The sequence below is a fragment of the Girardinichthys multiradiatus genome, chromosome 21 (genome assembly GCF_021462225.1).
Source record: "Girardinichthys multiradiatus isolate DD_20200921_A chromosome 21, DD_fGirMul_XY1, whole genome shotgun sequence".
NCBI lineage: Eukaryota > Metazoa > Chordata > Actinopteri > Cyprinodontiformes > Goodeidae > Girardinichthys > Girardinichthys multiradiatus.
In genome coordinates, this window is record NC_061813.1 from 33780933 (window position 1) to 33800969 (window position 20037).

General features: G+C 40.1%; 1 protein-coding gene across 1 annotated transcript in view; it reads right to left on the reverse strand.

Annotated features, from left to right (window-relative positions):
- The window catches only part of tmtopsb (teleost multiple tissue opsin b), a 44821-nt gene extending 33271 nt beyond the window's left edge, over positions 1-11550 (reverse strand). The window contains exons 1-2 of the mRNA XM_047349196.1: positions 10734-11550; positions 1248-1576 (exon numbers count right to left, since the gene is read on the reverse strand). Of these exons, the coding sequence (XP_047205152.1) occupies positions 1248-1576; positions 10734-11100 (696 nt within the window). The 5' untranslated portion in view covers positions 11101-11550. The remainder of the gene's footprint in view (positions 1-1247; positions 1577-10733) is intronic.
- Positions 11551-20037: the final 8487 nt, after the last annotated feature.

Below are 20037 nucleotides of genomic sequence, written 5' to 3' on the forward strand. Positions count from 1 at the left end.
TCTGCACTGCTGATCAAAATGCTTGCCTTTAGAGTTACATGTTTTTTTATTTAAAACCAATGAATGAATTTCAAAGTCATGGAATAAAGGATACATGATTGTCTATTTATTTTAGAAATAAAAATCTAAAAAGCGTGGAGTGCATGTATTTATTCCATCTTTTGCTACTGCTCCAGGTCTTTTGGAGTATGTCTAAATGTTTGAGTGAAACAGCTCCAGCTCAGTCAAAATGGATGGAGAGCATCTGTAAGCAGCAATTTTCAAGTCTTGCCACAGATTCTCAACTGGATTTAGGTCTGGACTTTGGACCAGTTTATTGCATGAATATGCTTTTAACTAAACTATTTAATTGTAGCTCTGGCTGTACATTGTCGTCCTGCTGGAATGTGACGCTCTGCCTCAGTCTCAAGTCTTTTGCAGCCTCTAACAGAATTTCCATGTAGCACACTGGGCATAATGTGTTCGTTTCCTACAACACATTGTTTGTTTATATGCAAGACATAAACGTTTGATTCTGCACTCAGATTTTGACCGAGTGAAAATGGGGCGTAAAGTTAAACCATTCACTTCAAAGAAATCATGTGTTGCCAGAAGATCAAGATCCAATGTTGACCACTTGGTGGTGAAGAAAGACCTTCATCCCATTTGGGTCCACCACATGAGGGGAGGTATGGTAAAAAGGACTCTGATCCAAGTATTAATACTGCATACCTTCTAAAGTTTAGCTTGTTTTCTATCAACTTATGTTTCTGCTATTTCTGCAAACTAGGTGTCATTAAAGATGTAGCTTCAGAGGATTATTAATCTCCTGGGGTCTTAATGGGCTGAGGTGTCAGATGGTGTAGAGCTTATCACCAGACAAGGATGAGTGCTGCCAACGTTAAATCTTACATTGTTAAGATGTCAGACCCAATTCTCCAGTCATGGCATTTCTCACATTTTAAGTTTCTCTTTGAATTGTTTGAAGCCATATTCCCAACCCTTGTCAGCTGTGTAGCCTCCAGTCTGAACATGCAGATCTGATAGAGGCTTCTGATTATTTAGTTAAGGTCACAGATAAGGCAGTGCACTGCTGGTGTGCCTTTTACCTACATCTAAATTACATTTTTCTTATCTCAAGTCAGCATTTACTCCTTTTCAACACAAGCAGAGCAGGTTTCAGATTTGAAACTCACAATGCAGTGAACATTATTTCCATAGCTTTGTTAAACCTCTATCTCATGATAGTTCAGTCTGCAGAATCTCACCTGTCTGATTGTGCGCAGGAGCTTCCCGTAGGAGTAGACGATGACGGCGAATGGTAGGACAAGGCAGAAGGTGAAAAGGCTGATGATGTAGGAGATGTTGTTTGGAGTCTGGGTCTTCCAATCAACAGAGCAAGTGGTGCCGGGCCCCTCGGGCCCATATCTGCTCCACCCAAGCAATGGAGGCACAGTCCAGGCCACGGAGTAGAGCCAGGAGAAGCAGATTCCTCCCAACGATGTCCGGAAGTCTCTGCCGTTGGCTATGGTGGGCTCCATCATGGTGCAGTAACGCTCATAGGACAGAACCGCCAGGGAGATCAGCGAGACGATGCCTGAGGGAGATGGAATAGAAGCACGTGAAGTAACTCAATATGGACCTGGTCCCTACAACCTTTCTCCAAGCAGAGTTTACATTGATTATTGCTTCTGCATGTTTCTGCATTTTTCCATATCATGTTCATTCTCAGATCCAGAAAACGCTTGGATCTAAATTCCTGTAATTGAACTAACAGTAAGAGTCCAGTTAAGGTATTTCTTTTCCAATAAATTTTTATTAAACTTTTTATTTTCCCTTAGCTTTGTTTTAATCAAACCTTAAAATGTTACGCCATATGTGGTCACAGTATAATATAATATAATAATAATTCATTCAGACGTGACTAATTATTTGTATTAAAACACTTTAACATTTAATAGACAACTGATTTTTTAGACAACAGGATTTTTAACTGCTTCCATCCACTATCATTTTGTGTGTACCAAATGTTAATTAGAGAAAGCTACCATTAGATGGATTACCAGAACTAAGTGTGGTACTGAACATCTCATCTTAATAAAACTTTCTGTAGCAGAAATGCAAAGAATAAAAATATATTTTTTATTTCTATTAACTCATTTGAGACTTGTTTCACCCTGACATTTTAGTAACCGTAAACATAGAGGAAAACTATATTTTCAGGTGTTTTCATCTACAGCTGGGATGGGCTTTTGATAGAACCAACAAAAATGATCTTAAAACAGGTCAATATTCAAAAACAGATTTTACTTTTGAGGCTCCACTAATTTTTTTAGCTCATGCAGAGAACCAGAATAAGGCATTTAGTGAGCATCAGCAATAATATGACGAGTTTCTGAGTTTCTAAGAACAATCAACTTATACCCTATTAAGGGAACATTTTCAAGGCAACTGTGGTTGGATCAGATAAATGTTTTTAGCCGTGAACATGGATGGACTTTTGGAAAACTCAAGGAATTTTTATTATCATTTTATTATCAGAGCAAGACTCAAAGTGAGCTATCTTCAGTCTCAGTGATGTAAAAGAATACTTCTTAAGATATGTCTGCAGAAAACTTGAAGGCTTAACCAAGCTTTCAGCCTCTTTCTGCAACGGACCATAATGTAGTTCCAAATGTTGACAGCCTTTTGGAAAACTCAGAGTTAAAGTAAGGGTCCACCTTCTCCATTGAAAACACACAGAGATTGCTGGCATAAGATCCTGAAATCACTTTCAAATGTCAAATAAAGAAAAAAACTGGTAAAACCCTGTTTTGCAGTGACCCTCCAACAGGTGGTCTGACAGTCTCTGCTCCTATTATAAATAATGAACAACTGCATATGAAGGATTGGATTTCAGGGGGTTTGGACCCCAGAGCAAGGGCCAGTTCTGGTTCCCTACCCACACTAACTTGCTGTAGTTATGCAAAGTACAACACATTGATAAACACAGTTAAAACAAGAAATTTACCAACTCAAAATCAAAAATACTTTATTAATCCCAAAGGGAAATTAAATGTTGTTATAACTCATATTATGAAGGTTTCCTCAAAGAGCCGTTGTAGATGCTGATGGCTGTGGGCAGGAAGGATCTCCTGTAGCGCTCCGTCTTACAGCAGATCTGAAGAAGCCTCTGACTGAAGACACTCTGTTGTTGTAGGACAGTCTCATGAAGATGATGCTCAGGGTTCTCCATAATGTTCTTCATTTTATGAACAATCCTTTTTTGCACAATGATCTCCAGCGGTCTTAGAAAAGTCCCCAGAACAGAGCCAGCCTTCTTTATCAGCTTGATGAGCTTTTTTAAGTTCCTGGCTCTGATGCTGCTTCCCCAGCAGATGATGACAGAAGAGATCACACTCTCCACCACAGACTTATAGAGGATCTGCAGCATCTTGCTGGAAACACAGAAGGACTGAAGCTTCCTCAAGAAGAATAATCTGCTCTGCCCCTTCTTGTAGAGGGCTTCACAGCTGCATCTCCAGTCCAGGTGAACATCAAGGTATTTATACTCCTCCACCAACTCCACTTCTTCTCCTATGATGGAAATAGTGTTTAATCTATTCGTGTTTCTCTTCAAATCTACAATCATCTCCTTTGTTTTGTTTAAATTCAATATAAGATGATTATATGGGCTGTATGAAACATCACAACCTTCTTTTTAGTCTGACATTAAATCAGATTAAACTTTTCTTGATTTAGTTCAGTTATGACTACAAAAAATATATTGGCCTCCTAAGTCCTAAGATAATGAGGAATCATCTTTTTAATAATTGTCTTCAGATTTACATACACCTAGATTATTATGCCAGTTTGGGAAATCCCAGATTATGTTGTCATGGGTTTGTAAACTTCTGATAGATATTCTAAACTGAAAGAATGTGAACTTTTTGGAAGGTGTTTATTCTCTTACATTCTGAGTAAAACTAATACAGCATTTAAGAAAAAGAACATCATACTAGGACTCAAATATGGTGGAGGTAGTGTGATGATCTGTGGCTGATTAGCTGCTTCAGGACTTGGATTTGCCAGAACTGATAGCACCAGAAAGTCTGTTCTGACAGAAAATCTTGAAGGAGAATATCCGGCCTATAGTGGACAATGGTCTGAAGCACACCTCTAAAGTTCACTTCTAAAAAGCTAAAAAAAAACTAATTATGAAAGATTTGGAGTGTCAAGTCAAAGTTTAGAATTAAATCATTGACCTTAAACAGGTCGTTATCGCTCAAAAACTCTCCTGTGGGACCGAATAAAATAAATTCTGCAAAGAAGAGTGGGCCTAAATTCCTTCACATTGATGTAAATCACTCACTGTCACTTATCACACACTTCTGACTTCTTATTAGGTATACATGAGTAAACAGGTACGGCAGTTACTTCTTCAAATATGGCCCAGTGTGTTTGAATAGCTTTTGTGTGCATGGTTCTTTGTCTTTTCTGTTTCTGTGGTGGAACTGGCAACATAAGCAGGATTCCTCCCGCCTTACAAACCCTGAAGACACTACACAAAATGGAAGAAAGAATGCAATAAGAGTATTTGAAAGACAAACAAAGAAAAACGACAGGAATTTATTATGCAGTTAATGGGTAAACAAATTTGAGAAATATTGTATGAAACTTCCCCACTGTGCTATAGTAGGAGCTCTTTGTTCAAAAGGTTTGTTATCTCAGCAGGGGCCGGTTTTCCATTAATTTTTGTGACGATTGCGCAGTTTGTACCCTGAGCCTGGTGGGAATATGGGTCCCTAATGCTGGCTCTGATTCAAACATGGCACACTTTTTATTCTCCCGCATTCATTTTAACTCAAGAAAGGTGCAGAATAAATTTATGGGAGAAATGAATGACCTAATGTCCCAGGACTGAGTCAGCAGAGGAACTAAACATCTTTCATTCTGTCTGTTTCTTGTTCAGGTTTTATCTCTACCTCCTTTCTGATGTTTTCTTTGTCCCCCTCTCTCTACCTTTGCTGTTTTAGTCTATTGTTACTTCTTCGTTGTCTTTCTTTTTTAGATTCTGATTGGAGTTCTACCAAATCGGGTCATTTGTCTGTTTCCCTGTTGTTGCTTCCTCAGCACATTCTTACAACCATCTCCTGTAAGTAATGGATTTAGTGTGACCTGATTGATTCAGTGTCATGAAAGGCTGATTTTGTTAGCAAAATACGGTTAGAAAATTTATTTTAATTTTACCTGCTAGATTTATTTTTCTTTCTACCAAGACACCAGTGAGTAAGGGAATGCATAACAAATAAATTTAGCTACTGAATAATCCTCTGACAATTGTTACATTACTGTTGTCTTAAAAAGCAAATCTATGAGAAATATTAAATCCATAAGTCCTAAACCTGACACTTCATCTGTGAGTGTGGAAAGAAGAAAACAATTGCAAACTGCCCCTTTGTTAATAAAAACAAATCATACTCTTTTTTAAGTTTCACATTGTTTTCACACCAAGCCTTTGGTGTCTGGAGCAGATCAGACTGGTGTGAACCCATCCCAGACGCTGAAACGGAGAACCGTACCCTGGCAGAATTACAACTACCGGTCTCGGCACGGTTTATCCAGACCCTAGAGCGGTTCGCTTGCAATGTGAATGCGTGCCAGGCCAGTGTACCAAAATCAGGAAGAGAGAATGTAACACAAGAGCAGCGCATTTGAGTAGAAGAAGAAGTAGAGGAAAAACAATGTAAGAGCGGGACTCAGAAGATGAAACAGTTTGAAAATGTCTCGTGACGCTAGGTGGACATTTGAACACCAAAGTAGCAACAGAAACCCAGATGAGACAGACTTCTTTGTGCTAATTTCTTCACGATCAGCCTAGTACTGCCCCCGAAATGATCCGTTGAAACTTAAAGTGTGAATTTTTTCACTTTTACCAATCCCTGGATCCGACCAGCAGTGTGAATACGCCCTTATTCCCACTTAATCTTTGAAAACATATTTGGGTTTCCAGTTGCAAAAGTCTCCCTGATCAACCACCCTTTTCACTTCTTCGTGTAAACATCTATATATACTCATTTAAAATGTGAAAGTGTAACCCCTCCCCCAGTAAGGGACTTCTTCCCTTACTGAAATGAAAAAGATCTGGTGAAAAGTTACTGCACCTTATTAGCTGTTGCAGTTTCCAGAATTCCTGTAGAAAATGTAAAAATATTCAGCATGACAGTTTATAGCTTTTTTTTTAAGCTAGAAACTTGAATATTAAAACATTCCTGAGACTTCATCCAAACATCCAAGTCTGTTGGATAGATCCCTGCTGTCTCCTGTTATGCGTCAGAGCAATCCGGGCCAGTTTTAGGAGCTATGGGCCAACAGAGAGATAACGAGCTGGACAGTTACACTGCTGACCTTGAAATGGACAAGAACAGATGCGGAGAAGAGAACTTAGATCCCCTTAGATCAGATAGTTTCCGATTAATAATTAAAAGTTCTTAGATACTCTGATCCACTTCAAAACAACAACAGCAATAATAAAAAACACAATTATTTCAATTGTTTTCCCAACTCAATAATTGTACTGAAGTTAAAGTTCGGAGTTTTCTACAGTTTTTGAACTGAGATTGTGCTACTGGAATGAAGAATTTGTGTATTTTAAGGATTTTTACACATCATTAGCAAGTACTCCCCATCCCTTTAAATGACAAAGAAGCATAAGTCAGTGTCCCACAGTTTCTCTTCCGAAAGAAGCCAAGTTGAGAACAAAGAGAAAGAGGTCAAATGTTTTGAGTGACTTCATTTAAATTATTTTTTTCTAATGAGAGTGACCCAACCAAGTTTTGTTACAAGCCTGCCAGATGTCCAGCGCTGCACGTTAAAATAGCTCCCAGGTAATAGAGGTAATAGAACTAAAGTAGACAAACTTTTATTTGGGAATTACCAAACAGACTGCAGTTTATCTGAGTTTTTGTAGGTGGAGAACATCCCAGTTCTGATTCCAGTTTAATCCTGAGCAGAAGAATTTATGTTTAGTTGGCCTGAAAGTGATCCAATAACTATTCTTTGCAGTCATGGTGAGATAAAATATAACTTCTATTGCTTTGTTTTGCTTTGTTCTTTATTTTAGTTTTTGTTGGCTTCCAATCTGTGGCTTGCATGAGCAGAAATCAATGTGTTGGCTTTCTTTGTGCATTCCTCTTTTAAAAAAGGCTCAAACTGGGAATCCGTCTGCAGGCGAACAAAAATATCAGAGTTAATAAGCACGAGTTTAGTGCACCTAATGAACATGGTACGGCTCAATATGAAGTCAAACAAGGCAATGCTTTTCAAACTAAATCCCCTCAGTGGACAGCAATTAAACACAGTCGAGTCTGATCTCCCTCCTCCAAAAGATGTTAAGATCCCATTCAGAATTAATGCATAAATAAACATAATCTTGACCCCATCACTATACGTGAAGCCGTTCAATCCTGCAGGACTTATTCTTCAGTTGGTGGCCAATTAAAGCCATCAATCACCCCCAACTACTTAATAAATCTTTGATGTCCGTCCATCTTTTTCCAGCGTTTTGGAAAAGGCAGTGAACATACCGATCCCAGAGGTGGATCTCAGAAATAACTCATATTTAATATCTTTAATAGTCTTTGATCCAGTCTCAGTTTTGATCCTTTTAGTTATTCCTTATTTAATCTACAGTTGCTGCTGAACATACATCATGAGAAAATTAATGGTGAGAGTTCCCTTGTGCCTCCTAAAAAAATGGAAACCTCTCTCGACTTCTTCCCTTACTGAAATGAAAAAGATCTGGTGAAAAGTTATTATTATTTAGTGCATTTGAAAGTAAAATCAAAATCAAACAGAACAAATACGTTAAGATTCTTACTTATTAATTCCCAATAGTTATTCATAGCCAAGCCAAACTTATGGTTGCGCAACACAAAATAATTATTTTGAGGTACCACAGGGCTTCCTTCTAGGGACCCTTACATGTGAATTTGTATGTAGTACCAATGGACAGATAAATGACAGCTTTTCCAGTGGTTATCTCCTAATTATTCTAGGCAGAATGACTCTGCTGTTAAATATATAATAAATATGAAGGCCAAGCTAGATGCTGAACAGAAGTTCTAATGCGATAAAGATAAATCTGACCCAAAAACATAAAAGTGCTTGACAGGATATAGTGGGATATCTTAAAGTACTTTAATCTGAAAAAAATTTTAAACACACACACAAACGTTTCTGTATCTGTATCACAGGGTTCCTACACAGTCTGAAGCAGTAAGTAAAAGTATGTAAGTTGTTTTAATTTCCAGATCTGGATAGGTATGAAAAGAAAACACAGAGTACAGAGTATAGGATTTATTTTTGTATTTTCAGATTTATTCTCTGTCTCACTGTCCACATATATAAACATTTATTTTCTCTTTTTATGCTGGTTAAGATGTAAAGGATGGACAGTTATTGTAATGTTAGATGTATTTTATTTTTTGTTCTACATCATCAGGTTCTGAGTTTATTATTTTATTATAATTCTTCTGTTTTTCTTACTTATTGACTCATGCACTGAGGCCTAAAGGCCTTCAAAGGTTTCATAGAAAACAAGAGGGAACCCTATGACCCTACCATCCATCCATCCATCCATCCATCCATCCATCCATCCATCCATCCATCCATTCATTTATCAAAGCGAATAAAAAATTGATTTCAACTTCAGTCTGAATAATTCCCAATCATTCTCTTGGAAACTACAGTTGGGAGAAAATCCAATCATTCGTTGGCTCCTGAAAGTCGTCATGTGGGAATAATCCTGTACCAATTAAAAGGTATGTTTTAATTGGTACAGGATTAATCCCATGCAGCCTGGAAATGTGGAGTTTAGATCCAAGTGTTTTCTGGATCTGGGAATTAACATAGGATATGGAAAAATATTTGTTTTCATCCATCCAGTTCAGTTGTCTCAGTCATTTTCATAACTCAAGCTCTAATGATCACAACATTTTCTTTGAATTGTTTCTAAGACACACACACTCTTAAAACACATGAAAATAAACACATAATTCACATTATTTTTTATTTTGTGTGTAGTGTTCATAAATTGTGCTGTTTTTAGCTTTGCTTTATGCTCAGATTATGTATTTGTTTATATTTTATCTAGATTTTATTTATCTTCCTGGTTTTCTAAATTATTAAATTGTAATATTTTTCCAATCATCACTTAAATATCACCTCTTTTTTTTAGTCACAATTAATCATTTATTTAACGTAGGCTTCATATTGTATTCTATATCATTGCCTTTGTAGCTCATTTATCATTTCCCTCTGAACTTCACATGTTTCATTATCTATTAAAGCAACTGACTTCTTAACTTCTACATGCGCTAGTCTCCAAATCCAGTAGTTCCTTATTTTTACTTATTGTTAGTAGCCATTTTTATTGCATTTGATTGGTTAAAAAGATCCTGAAAAGTAATGACTGATGTATTGGTTATTTCCAGTGAATTAAGACCATTAGCACAATTTTGCGAAAGAGACCAATAGATGAGTAAGAACACTTTGCTTCATCAGAATTGCAGCTCACATCCTTTTATTCAGGCTCCAGAAGGTAAACCATCAAATAATACCTCTGCAATTATACAAATAAAGAGAAGTCTCTATTCAAAGTTGATTGATTGTTTGCTAAATGTAAAGTCTCTTGAAGTACAAACAAATAAGATCTAAAGTGAAAACCCTGATCAGGTCAGCAGGGTCACCACTCAGTCACATCATTGCTCTCCTTCAGCTTACATCGCTCCAGTGGCTGGAAAATCCACATCCAGAAGCTCCTGAGCTCTGGGGGTTACATCAATAAATTCTGCTCAGTAATAACAGCGACTGTCCTAAAACCCAGAGGTTTACAAGTTTGATTGTATTGGGTTGGGCCGACAAATTTCAACACACAACCTCAGAGGATCGAGTCAGAGCTGATCTATTATCCATGAGTTTCAGAAATGCTTTTTCTGTGTTTTATCTGCGTGTGTAACTCTTTGTGAATAACATCATATGGCATAATGTAGCTTTGGGACTAAAGCTGAACAATGACATTTGTGTTCTGTTATTAACTGAAGTTCAGTTTCCAAGTTTGGCTCTCTTAAAGGGGCAGAAAATCACCAAGTTGCAATTTCAGCTTTTTTAGTTTTCTATTTATGGTAAATATTGGATTATGTTGGGCAGAGCTGGGAGCAGCAGTTGGACGTTTATTTTCTTGCTGTGCAGGACAGTAAAGTGGTGTTAGTGTATTTCTATCAGAACTTTTAGTGCTACACACAACAATGTGGTTACATGTTATTTTCGCGTTTTAACATGTTTAATTCATACTTTCATATCCACATATCCAAGCTCAGTTTTCCAGAGTCATCAGCCTTTTTTTTTAAATCTATTTTTAAATAACAAACACAGAGATTCACTATGAATTTATGAAGATATTTTTACAGTGGGACCTTGTAAAAGATGGATAGAAGATCGTTGGAACAGATGGATGGATGGATGGATGGATGGATGGATGGATGGATGGATGGATGGAGGCAACTTTTAGACAATATGATAAGAAAACTCTGGAAATACAAATATTTGTCATATCTGTTTCCGTTTTTCCACACTCATCTAGATGTATTTTTTTGTCAGCCCTAAAGTCCAGAAAGCAAAATAACAATAACAGTTTTTACAGACTGAAAATACTATCGAAATATATTTTCCCCGTTCTGCCCCCACTCACAAATCCTAATAAAGGAGCATCTTACCCAGACATGAGTTGATGAACCCGTACCAAACGCATCCAGCGCGTCCGATCAGCCACCGCCCCTGGGTGCTGGCCGCGAAGCTGAACGGGGTCCCCAGTACGCTGACCAGCAGATCGCTCACAGAGATGCTCACCAGCAGCAGGTTCATGGGTGTGCGCAGGACCCGGTACCGGCAAAACAGCGCCAGCACCAGGAAGTTACTGAGGAAGCCGAGAGTGCCGATGCAGCCGAGGCACACTGCCACCACCAGGTGCCCCGTCGGACTCAGGGAGGGAGCGGGCAGAGAGCCCGAAACTCCTCCGTTCGCCTCCGTCGTTGCTACTCCGAGACATCGCGCACAGCTCAGACTCGCGTTGGAAACGATCATACCTGGCCGAACCGCGAAGTTTGGACCAGCGGGAAGTTTGCACCCATCCGGTCTCGGTGCGCTTAGCTCGGTCAGCTCATCCGGAGAGGAGATGGCGCACGGTGGAGTGTGCCGCTGTGGTTTGCGCACATGATGCACTCCGCGGAAAAATCCGTAAACAGGTTCTCCTGTCCAGCAGAGCAAAGTGTCCAATGAAGGAGGACTCGTAAAGGACAAGCAGGTGTCCAGTAGAGTAGCTCCCACCCCCTTTACCTCCAGCTGTGCGCTCCTGTAGAAAGTGCGTCTCTGTTTTTATCATCAACTGCGCTTTTTAACGCGCCGGGGGACAAAAACTCAACAGGAGGCGGTGTTGGAGCGATGTCTGTGTCAGTGTGTGTTTGGAAGGAGCTTCAGCCTCTCAGTATAATTGAAAGCCTGACGAGTCACAGAAGACACTGAAAGGGAAAATGTGAGCAGAGGGCTCCTTACTTGGGTTTCATTAGAATAAATTCACGTTTCATCAGACTAGGATGCAATCGTAATCATTTCCCAACCCGCAGTTGTGAAAAAATGTTCGCCCCCTTACACACTCTGTTTTTATTTTTTGTAACTAAATGCATAAAATAATAAAAAATATATTATCAAAGTTAACCTGAGTAAATTCAAAATGCAGTTTCTAAATAACTTAATTTCTTATGGGAAAAAAGCTGTCCCGACCAACCAAATCTTATATATGAACCTTAAATGTGCCCCCTTGTTTAACACTTCACAGTTACGTATTACTTTGTGTTGATCCTGTTTGTAAAGGTTTGTGTTTGTAAAGTGAGAAAATGTGATAAGGTTCACGCGGTTTGGATACCTTCTGAAGGCACTGTACAAGAATAGTTTTTAGTGATTTGAATCATTAAGATAGTGGAAAATGCTTACAGTAGTTAATCTGGTATTTAAGAAGAAAAATCTGCAAATTGCAGGGTTTTAAAACTGTCAGCAGCTGAGGTGGGTGTGACTTTATTTCTAGATGCAAGGTCCAACTTTCTGAGATGGAATACAGTATAAAACTCAAATTATCCGATGCTTTAAAACTGTGCCTCATGGATTATTTATGATTAGTTTCTTGCTTAAAGTAGGACAAAGAGAAGTCTAAAATTAAAAATAGTGCACCTGTCATACATACAGCACAGCTGGCTGCTACAGGAAGCAATAAAAGTAGCCGTTTAAAAAACCCATAAGGCATTACTAGAATAAGGCAATTACTCATGGGAATATTCATAATCATGGGCATTATTTATGGCTAATAGGGAGGCAGGGAGGAAGACAAAATATAAAAAATAACCCTAACCCTAACACAGCTGAAACCAAAATGTCATTTTTTGTTTCTGTTTCTGTTCCTGCTATCATTAGTACTGCAAGCCACTACAGGTAGATAGAAAAGTAGCAGTTTAAAACCCTCATTAGCCATTGCTAAAGTTATACAATGACCTGTAGTTCTGTTTATGATTTGGTTATATCTTAAAGAAGTGCAAAATAATAAAAATAACACCGCAGAAATCCAATATGCACTTTTAGTTTCTTGTTCTAGCTTCCATTAGCTGACAATTACTGGAAAATCCCATCAGATTGTGCTCTAAAAGTAAGACGATGATTTACTGGATTGTTTGAGTTTGTTTTTATCACGTTCTTGGTTTGGATCGGACCAAAGTGCAGATAAGAGCTTGGCAGCCGCATGATGAGAGGAAGACTTTTCTTTAATTAAAGGTCTTCAAAACGTAACATCCAACAAGTACAAACATGAGTCGAGCCAAAAACTTACATGTGTACATAGTTCTGTAACGTAGCAAAACTGAAACAAAAAAAACAGAGTTCAGGCGGGCGACCAGGAGGTCGTCCCCAGCAGGCACAGAGTTCAGGCGGGCGACCGGACCTGCACCACAGAGTTCTGCGGCGAAGTAGCCAGCGAAGAGGCCGACAATCAGGAGGCCGGCAGCGTTGAAGCCAGCGGCGAAGAAGCCAGTGTTCTGGAGGCCTGCAGTGACGTAGCCATCGAAGAGGCCGATGATCCGGAGGCCAGCGGCGGAGAAGCCAGCAACGAAGAAGCTGAAGGTCAGGAGTTCGGCGACGTGGCCAGAGTCAAGAAGTGAGGTCTTCAGAGGTCAGCGGCGAGGATGCAGGCTGCCTGGAGGCCAACAGCAGAGATGCCCGGGAAGCCCACGAAGCGAGGAGTCAGGCGGTCTGCGACGTGGCAAGATCCTCAGAGACTTGAACCTGGCATCCGGCGTAGACCCAGGCTTAGAGTCGTCAGGTGCATTGTCAGGCGTACGGTCAGTCAAAAAGTCAGGCAAAGAGTCAGGCTGTGGTGTGTCATCAAAGAGTCAGGCTGTGGTGTCAGACTGCCCTGGAGCACAGTCAGTGGGTCCTAGAGCTAAGATCTGAGGCGGTCCTTCCTCAGACCCCTCAGGAAACTCAGGAACTAGGATGAGAGGCGGTCCGTCCTCAGACCCCTCAGGAAACTCAGGAACTAGGATGAGAGGCGGTCCGTCCTCAGACCCCTCAGGAAACTCAGGGACTAGGATGAGAGGCGGTCCGTCCTCAGACCCCTCAGGAAACTCAGGAACTAGGATGAGAGGCGGTCCGTCCTCAGACCCCTCAGGAAACTCAGGAACTAGGATGAGAGGCGGTCCATCCTCAGACCCCTCAGGAAACTCAGGAACTAGGATGAGAGGCGGTCCGTCCTCAGACCCCTCAGGAAACTCAGGAACTAGGATGAGAGGCGGTCCGTCCTCAGACCCCTCAGGAAACTCAGAAACTAGGATGAGAGGCGGTTCATCCTCAGACCCCTCAGGAACCTCAGGAACTAGGATGAGAGGCAGCTCGTCCTCAGACCCCTCAGGAAACTCAGGAACTAGGATGAGAGGCTCTGTAGACCTGGCGGCGGCATGCTGTGAGTCCAGCTGCTTGGCTGCATGCTGTGGCTCATAATCCTTGGAGCTCTGTGCTGCTCTAACAGCCACAAGAAGAGGGTCGAAAGGACCTCTAGCAGAAAGAGGAGCTGGAGCGTCGAGCCATCCCTCCGCAATGAATTCGGCCTGTAGAACAGAGTGCACCAGATTCAGATCCTCTGGATGATTCATTAGATGAAGCACAAAATCACAGCAACGTCACTTCATGAAATCCTCTTTCATTTTCTCCAGCCTGACTTGAACCCAATTCAGGGCTGGAGGCTGCACCGACGACTGGTGACCTGCAGAGCGCGTTGGGTGACCACCCACCAACTCCGGGGAAAGCAGCTGCAAGGAGGCCATGGCGGATGGACCCTCCGTAGAAGGGTTGGAGGCGCCCATCCGAACCTCCCCAATGGCGACTGTTCTGCGGCGACGACGTCATCCAGGGCGGGAGCCGAACCCAGCGGGGAATTCGGCCGCAGCAGGTGCCGCTGCAGACGAGGATGGCTCCGGCGAAGCAGCTGTGAGCAGGTTGAGCTCGGCCGGAGCTGCTGTAGCTGGGGTGGAGCACTTGCGGCAAGGGCGACGTCGCCTGGAGGAGGAACAAGCTGGAGAGGTATGATTCCGATCCGGTACTACATCCATGGGGACCCGGTCAGATACACCGAGACACTCCATCTCCTCCAGCAACAAAGGTGAGGGTAAAATCTCAACCCCCTCTCCATACATAGCTTGTAGCGTCTCCTCTTGCTGCTTTATCCACATTTTAAGTTCTTTAGCTCTGTCTGCTTGGTCCTGTTTATGGCTGGTTCCTAATATCAAGTTCTTGGTTTGGATCGGACCAAAGTGCAGATAAGAACTTGGCAGCCGCATGATGAGAGGAAGACTTTTCTTTAATTAAAGGTCTCCAAAACGTAACATAATCCAACAAGTACAAACATGAGTCGAGCCAAAAACTTACATGTGTACATAGTTCTGTAACGTAGCAAAACTGAGCATAAACAAGGTAGTGAACGAGGAATAGTGATGGAGGAACCAGCGGGGAACAAAGAACACAGACCAACTAATATACAGGGAGAAAACAAAGGCAGGTAATCACAGGAACTAAGAACAGGTGTGGCAAGGAGACATGGAGGCATAAGGGACAGGTGGAACTGATTAACAATAAAGGAAACCATAGACCTAAGAACAGTTAATACAAAAACACAAACCAAATCCAAGGATGTCATACCATGACAGTTTTGTTGCTTTAAGGATTACAGAGAGTGGTCAAAAACAAAGATACAAACACAGAATGTCTGCTTGTTGCTTCTTTTTGCAATAAGCTAGAGTTAGCATATCATAACAGCTATCTACGATAACAAAGGTTTCAATTTAAAGCCATTATTAGCCACTGCTAAAGTTAAGTATTGACCCGTGGTTTTGTTTATGGTTTAGGTATATTTTAGATTATGATGCAAAAACCTAACTTGCACTTTTTGTTTCTATCTGCGTTCCAGCTACTTTTAGCTCTAATGCACGGTTAGCCGCTACCAGAAGGTAGAAAAAGTCCCACAACTCATGGGTTTAAATCTGTCCTTTGCTTTTAGGAGGACAGTGAGACGGACAAAAATACAAATAACACAACAGACTCTCCACTCGTTTTTCCTTTTCCCCTAAGCTGGTGTTAGCATTACAGCACAGCTAGCTGCCACAGGAAGTTAGAAAAGGAGCAGTTTAAACGCTTATTGGCCTTTACTTTGAAAGTTTTGAGATTTTATAGGATATATTTGCCTGACAAATTATTATTATAAATAATTGAATTGTGTGGTGCTTTCAGTAAGGAATTTTCAGTGTCGATGTTTTTGAGGACATTTCTGTAACATTTGTGAATATTAACCACCATGAAAAGTGAAAACCTTTATTAATAGCTTAGGTTCAACTTCTGTGAAACTGTCCTTTTGAATTTCTGACTGTATAACCAATAGCACTAGTTTTGAGATTAACAAAATGTGCAAAATGTCAAAAAATATTTCTATTCCAGTAAAGGTTCATATTAACCTTGAACAGGAGGCCATCCCACTGGGAGTGAATTATATATGAAACCGAATGTGTTGATCTAAAAAAAACATGTCTATATGTTAATGGAATATGCATCACATTCCTAAATCTCCCAGGAAAAGACATCCAATGTGTTAATTTTCCTAGCTGGAAGTTTTACCATCAACATTCAACTGTGCAATCAGAAATCTCTTTGCAGGTGTGAATCAATTAAAATCGGATTATTAACACATCAAACACTTCTTCTCTTCTCACCAAGAGTATTTATTATGATAAGAAATGAATAAATGAATATCAAGTTTGTTATTTTGGACATTTAAACACAAACCTGCATTATAGGGCAGAGTTGTAATTCAATAAATATCGCTGTCCCGAATGAATAAAAATGTTTATGTGCCAGAAGCAGAAACCTTCAAAGAATTTCCACAACCTGGAAATTTGGGGCTTTTAGGATTTCTTGAAGTTGAAACACTTTTAGAAGTGTTGCAAATATGTGCAAAATGATTCCAGGTGTGTGTTTGTGTGATGAGGAAATCTGTCAGCATGAGGTTTATTGACATTCAGAGGGAACCATCAAAGCTTCCACTTTCCCGTCTGAATCAAAGACATCATGAAGCCCCAGACAAAATGGCTCCACCCTCAGTCTAACATTTGGCAAAAATAAACCAGGGTGACTCAAAAATAACATTATTTCCCTTTTTTCTCAAATTCACTCAATATCCACGTGCAGTTTAGGAAAATATTAATACATACAATATTTTCTGACTAGCAGTACCTATACATTGTTTAATATACAGTCACATGAAACAGAAACCTTCAATGACTGCTTGCAGAGGTTTTAAAAGAAAAAAAGCAGCTCGAGTCAATCATTATCAGCAAGTGTTTCCATCTCTGTAAAACACCATCAACAATAATGTCAGAGAAGCAACTGTTGCTGCCCATTAATCTGTAAAGAGTTTAAAGCATTTCCAAACTATTTGAAGTCCATCATTCAACAGTAAGAAAGTTTAACTGAGAGAAAAACTATATAAGACAATCTTTCCAGGAGTGAAACATCCCAGCAAATTTACCCTAACATCTGATTGTGCAATGCTCTGAGACATTGCAAAAAACCCGAGAGCTCCATGTGAGATTCTTGGAGGTCTGAGTTAGAGCGCTTTAAGTTAAAGTTTAGGACTGTGCGATTGGAAAAAGACTAAAAAGGTTTGGCTTGTTTGGAACGGGTGCCAGGAGAAAGCTTCTTCTTTTTGAAAAGCGTATGGAAACAACGTGGGTTTGAAAAGCTGTATCAGAATAAATCCCAAAACCTCTGGAAAAATGTCTATTTACAGATGAGATCAACGTAGCCGTGTTTGGTCATGATGCACAGAGTCAAACGTGGTTCTGTGGATCATGACCAAACATGTCTACATTGATCTCATAGCTGGTTCATCTTGGAGTCATTGAGTTAAAAATGAACTCTTTAAAATTCATACAAAAAGCAAGCTGGTTCATCATCAGGATGATGATCCCAAGCACAGAATCAAATCCACAGCAGAACGCTGGAAAAGAGATACATCAAGAAGTTGCAATGGCCTAGTCAAAGTCCAGACCTCAACTTGATTGACATGCTATGGTTGGACCTGTAAATCTCAATGAACTGAAACAACATTTGAAAGAAGAGAGGGACAAAGCTCCTTATTAAGTCATAAGGAAAACAACGTCTTCAAGTTGTAGCTGCCAAGAGTGCCTCTACAAGCTGTTTTATCCTGACAACACAGAAAGAAAAGTGAATGTTTTCTACCACAATATTAAACTGTGGGGTCCTCTCAAGTCAGTGATTGCACCACTGATTAGCTGAATGTTTCAGTAAAGGAGTGATTAAGATGTAAGTTGATTTGTTGACCCTTTGTTCTCAACCTGTTTCTGCAAATCAGTTTACGTGGTCATTGCTGAAATGTTCTTGTTGCTGAAATCTTGATAAATATTCAGCCAGGGGAGTAAATTTTACAAATGAGCAACCAACTTATGAATAAATGATGAAAATCTGGTTGAAAACATGTGATATGTTACTGACTTACTGGTATTCCTTGCTTACAGACGGGATTATTATGGATTTGTTTAGGAAATATGATCGCAAGAGAGCAATTTTAAGTGCATCTCACAAGACACCACCTCACTTGTCTTGAGGGAGTTTTTGGAAAAAGATACACAAACATTCATATCGGAGCATCCCTACTTCTTATAAATGTTGAGATTTTGTGTTTTTATTGTTCTGCCATGAGTTGAGCAGACTAAGTGCTGCAATAATCAGAGTTTCGGTCGAGTAAAAGTTCTTTCATTTGCACCAGTTTTGAATCGCTATATCCATTTTATTCTTGGTCAAAACAGGAAAAACATGTGCAAAACGATCACTGGTTCGAAACCTTGGTGGAAAAATCTCTCTGCAGCAGTTTCAAAAGATTTCATGGATTCCCTCCCATGTGCCAGGATGGAAATAAATAAATCTTTCTCTCACTTTGGGAAAAATCGCAAGGATTGGGAGTTTTTCCCTCGGTTTACTAAACTATATGAACCAACTTGGAATAAATCTAAGCGGGAAGACAACACAACACAGGAAGTGACCAAGGGATTAAGAACTGTCTACAATTTGCTTGATCCAGCTGTGGAAACAAAACTGGCTGCAGCACCAACAAAATATCCAGAGGAGTCTCCAGAAAGGTTTCAAAGAGCAGGCAAGATGGGGATTGAATTAACTGAATGCAATGAAAGCATTTCAGAAGTTTCATTTAATGTAGTCATGTATGATGGTGGGGGATGGGCATTCAACAGTGGTGCGATAAAGGATAAAGAAAGTGTTTAATTAATTAAGGAAATGGAACTTAATTGAAAGGAGCAGATAAGCTTACAGAAGTTGCCACATTTAGTTAATGAATACCTGTACTACATCTGACATACACCTTCCAAATTTGACCTTCATGGACAAGAGGCAAGAAAAATGCTATCACTGAAAGAAAAGCAGAAGGAGTTTGCCACAAGCCATGTCAGGGACAGAGCACACGTGGAAGAAGGTTCTCTGGTCAAATGAGACTAAAATCCATCCATTTTCTGTTCCAATTATCCTTACAGGGTCACAGGGAGGCACTGGTGCTTATCTCCAGAGGTCTATAGCGAGGTTAAGAGGTGTGGTACACCGTGAGACAGGGGCGGATCTAAGGGGGGCAACTGCCCCCCTACTGTACCTGCCCCCCCAGCTGCCCTCCTACTTCCGTGTCCATAAACTACTTGGAATTACTAGTCGCTTGTTTGTCCAAAAGCCTCTGACAGCCTTCAAATTGAACATTAATTTACCAAAAATGTATAATTGTAGATATATTCTGAGGTCCCTGAAAATCTTAGTTACGGCCCTGCATCATACACCGTTTTTATCTCAGGCCCATTAACGAGGCAGTCTGTCTGCAGCCCAGCAGAGTGGAGCAACTGAGCTGTTCAGGTTTCTGTAGTTAAACCCAGTTTGTCCAGGTGAAAAGGCTACTTAAGTTTGTGATGAATGAAATATCTCCTGAATCGACCAACGTTCACGGTGTGATACGTTTATTAAACGTTTAACAACAGTGACTTATCATATTTCCCTTGTTAGTTTAACTGACAATGAGCACGATAAGAGTTAACGGAAAGTTTAGCTATGAATATAAATGTTCGGTTGTGCTTTTTTTAGGGGCTGATCACTATATGATCAATATCACAGAAATGAGGCACAATTGAACCACGTTACATCCGGTCGGTCAGATCGGGAAAATAATAAACTGGCTGCCAAGAGAATAAGATTTCTAAATATAGAAGACAGAGAAGACAACGGATGAAGGAGAGAAAGAAGAAGGGGAGTCAGGCAATCCAGCCTGTCCAGCTGAAATTAGATGTTTCAATGAATAACATATTTGCACAAGTATACAGGCGGCGTTAGATAGTCCAGGCTTCATAGATGTAGTCAATTTATGTT